The following is a 4,051-nucleotide window of genomic DNA, read 5'->3' as shown; positions in this document are numbered from 1 at the left end:
TTATCTACGGCACGATCCACAACTATTTCGGTTGTTGATATATGGCAAACTACAGGGTATCTATATATATCTAGTTATTTGTTAAAGTCTTGAGTATCTGACTATAAACGACCCATTTTATTCTTCGGTGTACTCCATTCCACTATTATATTTTGGTAAGTGCACAATTCATGAAATCGGGCCCTCCTTATGGAGTGTGTGGCTGTAAGTACCAGATTCTAAGTCCACGTTTAAGATAATTCACGTTTTCCACTCTTGCATGTTTTCTCAGTTTTTGAGTCATGTTTCTCTATGGTGTGAATTATGTCTTTATTGCCTTATTGTTTTTCCTTATATTAATCCGTATTCATAGAAAGTAAACAAATAGTAATCTTGGAAGTCTCGGGAATCTGACTTTTAAAGATCCACGTTTAAAACAAATTTTCTAAACTCTGTTCTATAAAATTTGTTTGGGGGTGGGGTGATAAGAGCCCAAAATTGTAGTTTTAACCCCTTTAACAATATTACTTTTGAATCAAGCTCTTCATACGATATTAACAAGTACGGAAGTACCCACCTATTGTGGTTCTGTTGATTACCATACAACAACCTTTATAGAAAGCTCAGGTACTCTAATGGGGACCTTGAGGAGGAGAAAAGGAGTAACTTAAGCTTACTCTAATTCAGCTCATTTCCTGATCCAGTACTCCAGATTATTACCACTTTTAGTTAAATATGGGTGTGTTTGTTATGATGGAAACACTATGGAAAGGAAAGGAAAGGAAAGGAAAATAAGAGTGGTCCACATTTTCCATAGTTTTTAAGGCGTTTGTTTACCCATGGAAAGGAAATGGGCTTTTCCATATGGAAACAAATGGAAAAGGTTTTGTGTCCTTAGCTAACCCCTGAAAATTTTGTGGAAAGGAAAGGAAAGGAAATAGATAGATAGGGACTTACTACTAATACACCCATGACCCAACAATACAATTATTCCTTTCCATAGCTTTTGCAAACAAATATGATTATTCCTTTCCCCAGTTTTTACTTTCCTTTCCCCAGTTTACCAAACACATACCATTTAAAATTATTTCCTTTCCATTCCATTCCATAGTGGACCACCCATTTTATTTCCTTTCCTTTCCATGAGTTAAAATTTAACAAACACACCCTATGTTTGGTGAGCTAGGCTTATCCCCTCCTTCTTCTTTTTTCATTCCCTTTCAGGTAAAATCCACCATTGTTGAACAGTGGGTGTTCTGAAAGGTGAGGGAAGCAAATCGTTCTCAGTTTATAGTGTTGGGTAAAGAAGCGCTACATCTTTATTTCCTTTTTCCTTTTTCATTTCCTGTTTCGGTAAAACAAAACAAGGAAGTACGTTGGTAATCTTTTCTGGTCGTTCTCTGAAGGTTCTCTCACGGGTCATCTTCCCCTGCTCGCTCCTGGCGGTTCTTCACCGGTCTCCTTCCCCACGATCTTCTTAAGCCCTTTGTTTAGGTAAATCCTCTTTAGTGAGTTCAAAACAAGGCATTTCGCTGGGTCACCTCTTCGATTCGGTTCGTTCTTCGATTCGTTCCCTCCCCGAAGGTTCCGTCTCTGCTAGTTCCCCGAGGTAGTGTCGGTCCGGTTTAGTACAAAACAAGGAGTCTGTTGGTCTTCGTCCCCTCACCTTCTCTCTTTGTCTTGGGTTCTATCTCGCATTCGTTTAATTCACCAAAACAAGGTTTCATCTTTTGTTTCGCTTTTTGCAAGATGGCTTCTACTCCACTCGGGTTTGGGCTGGGCAGAAATCAGGTGTTCTTTTATGGAGATTTGTCGACCCAAGGAGGTTGGAATAAGGTGACGGATTGGTGGCTACTCCTGTTGATGCTCCCTCTTCTTACTGTAGTCACTTCAAAAGAGTGGAACACACTTTCGATCTATCAAAGATGCCCATCCCTTCTACAAAGGGGATAAACCAGCCATCAAAATACCGCTGAAAGCCGTTGAAAAAGGTATTGAAGCGTGTAAGCATCTTTGTGGGTGGGACGGTTGGATATGCAAGTATCAACGCCGGAAGCTATTAAAGCCGAGGTAAATGCAAAATGGGGACTTTCGGTAAGGTAAAGCTTACAATCGATGGGAAAAGGCTTTGTTTTGTTTAAGATGGACAATGAAGCCGATTTCAATCGAAGTTCAGTTGGGTGGTCCATGGAGTATTGCAGGTAAGCCCATTCGGTTTAAGCTCGACGCTAACTTTTGTACGAGACATACAAGCACACTTCGCCTCTGTATGGGTTAGATTCCCGTGTCTCCCTCTTGAGTATTGGGAAGTAGAAACGCTTATGGCAATGGGTAGAGGGTTGGGAGGACCCATTCGGGTGGACAAAAACTCTATTGAAAGAGATAATTGTTTTTGTGCGAGTGTGTTAGTGGACATAGATCTCTCTGAACCGATTCCTGACAAAATTTCAGTAGAAGTGGTAGAGACTGGTTATGAGTTTTGGCAAGAAATTCGATTGGGGAAGATGCCAAAATTCTGCAACCACTGCAAAATAATTGGTCATACGATTAATGAATGCAGAAAAGTGACTGGCCATAATACAACCAGTGACAAAGGCAAGGAAAAAGTAGTTGAACCTTCGCTTTCCAAGAGTCAGAGAAGGAGGGTAAGAAGGAGAGCTAGGGAAGCAGAAAATTCTCAAGATACTCCAAGCACAGAAGCAGAACATGGAGATGATGTGCATACTTTGGAAGTTATACCAGTGCAAACTGAGGAAAATAGTCCAGGACACGTAGACCAATCTAGGGAACCTACTACCCAGTTTAGTAATGCAATAGTGCAGTTTGACCTTGACGAGTCGGCCGCAGTACAAGAGAGGGTGATGATGGACTTGGTATTGGCCAACTCTGTTCCTAATGCTATGATGGGTGTTGATGATTCTCTCACTATTGGGGAAGAAATGCTCTATGTTTTGAACCATAATAGGTTTTCTGCTCTTGAAGAGGAGTTAGAAAGTGTTCTTGACCCAAGTGAGATTTCTGAGGAGGAAACTAAGCACTTTCAAGATGAGGTTATTTTGAATGTGAATTCTTTGCTATCTCTTCCTCCGTCTGGTGTTGTAACAAGGGCAGGTACAAGGAGTGGGCAAGACAAGCTTCTTCAAACTGTGAATGCGAATTCTTTGCTCTCCCCTCCTCTGTCTGGTGTTGTAACATGAGCAGGTACAAGGAGTGGACAAGGCGAGATGAGACAAAGTGCTATCCCCAATCAAAGGATAGCATTACAACATAAAGTGCTGCATGGAAGTTCATCTGAGCAACCAAGCAGTAGTAAAAGAAGGGGTAGGCCCAAGGGGGCAAAAAATAAACATCATTAATGTCTACGCCAATCTGTGTGTGGAATGTGCGGGGCACTAATGAAGTTCAAAAAGCTAAAGAAATAAATAAAATGAGAATACAGAAGAAGTTGAGTGCATTCTGCTTGCTAGAAACTAAAGTAAGGCAGGATAAGTGTGAACTCATGCGGAATATGTGTTGTCCTCAGTGGGAACATATGAATAACTACAGTAGAGACCCTTCAGGCAGAATCTGGATATGTTGGGACCCAAGTATACTGCAATTTGTCAAGATTATGGAATCCGACCAATATATTCATTGTAAGGTAACCCATATACCTTACAATGAAGTGTTCTTTTGTACAGTGGTCTGTGCTAGGAATGCTAAAGTTGAAAGATTGAAGCTATGGCAAGACATTAGAACTATCCAGAACTCTATTAATCTTCCTTGGAATGTTGTTGGTGACTTTAATAATATTACCAAGGCAGAGGAGAGAATGGGTGGGGGACCTATGCACCTGAGAGAAGCTAGTGATTTTATTGATTGTCTAGTAGCTTGTGGTCTTTCTGACTTAGCTTATAATGGTTTTTTCTTTACCTGGAGCAACAAGGTGGATGGGCCTGGAAGGATTATGACCAAGATTGATAGGTGTATGGTTAATAGCCCATGGCTGGCACGATTTCCATCCTCTAAAGTGGAATTCCTGCCACATGGAATCTCTGACCATTCCCCTATTCTTATTGAGTGGAATGCATAG

The 4,051-nt window shown here is 40.9% G+C and overlaps 1 protein-coding gene across 1 annotated transcript; it reads left to right on the top strand.

The window, feature by feature from the left end:
• The first annotated feature begins 3,334 nt into the window (after positions 1-3,334).
• On the top strand, positions 3,335-4,051 carry LOC147515989 (uncharacterized). Its single transcript, XM_086593126.1, has one exon. It carries the CDS (start codon positions 3,335-3,337, stop codon positions 4,049-4,051), a length of 717 nt encoding a protein of 238 aa, XP_086449252.1.

The sequence above is a fragment of the Coptis chinensis genome, chromosome 2 (genome assembly GCF_015680905.1).
Source record: "Coptis chinensis isolate HL-2020 chromosome 2, ASM1568090v1, whole genome shotgun sequence".
NCBI lineage: Eukaryota > Viridiplantae > Streptophyta > Magnoliopsida > Ranunculales > Ranunculaceae > Coptis > Coptis chinensis.
The sequence above is the reverse complement of the archived record's forward strand: the minus strand, read 5'-3'. Positions and strand labels throughout refer to the sequence as shown.

Coding starts and splice junctions, on each gene's coding strand:
- LOC147515989 (XM_086593126.1), top strand. CDS start 3,335: ATGTCTACGCCAATCTGTGTGTGGAATGTGCGGGGCACTAATGAAGTT.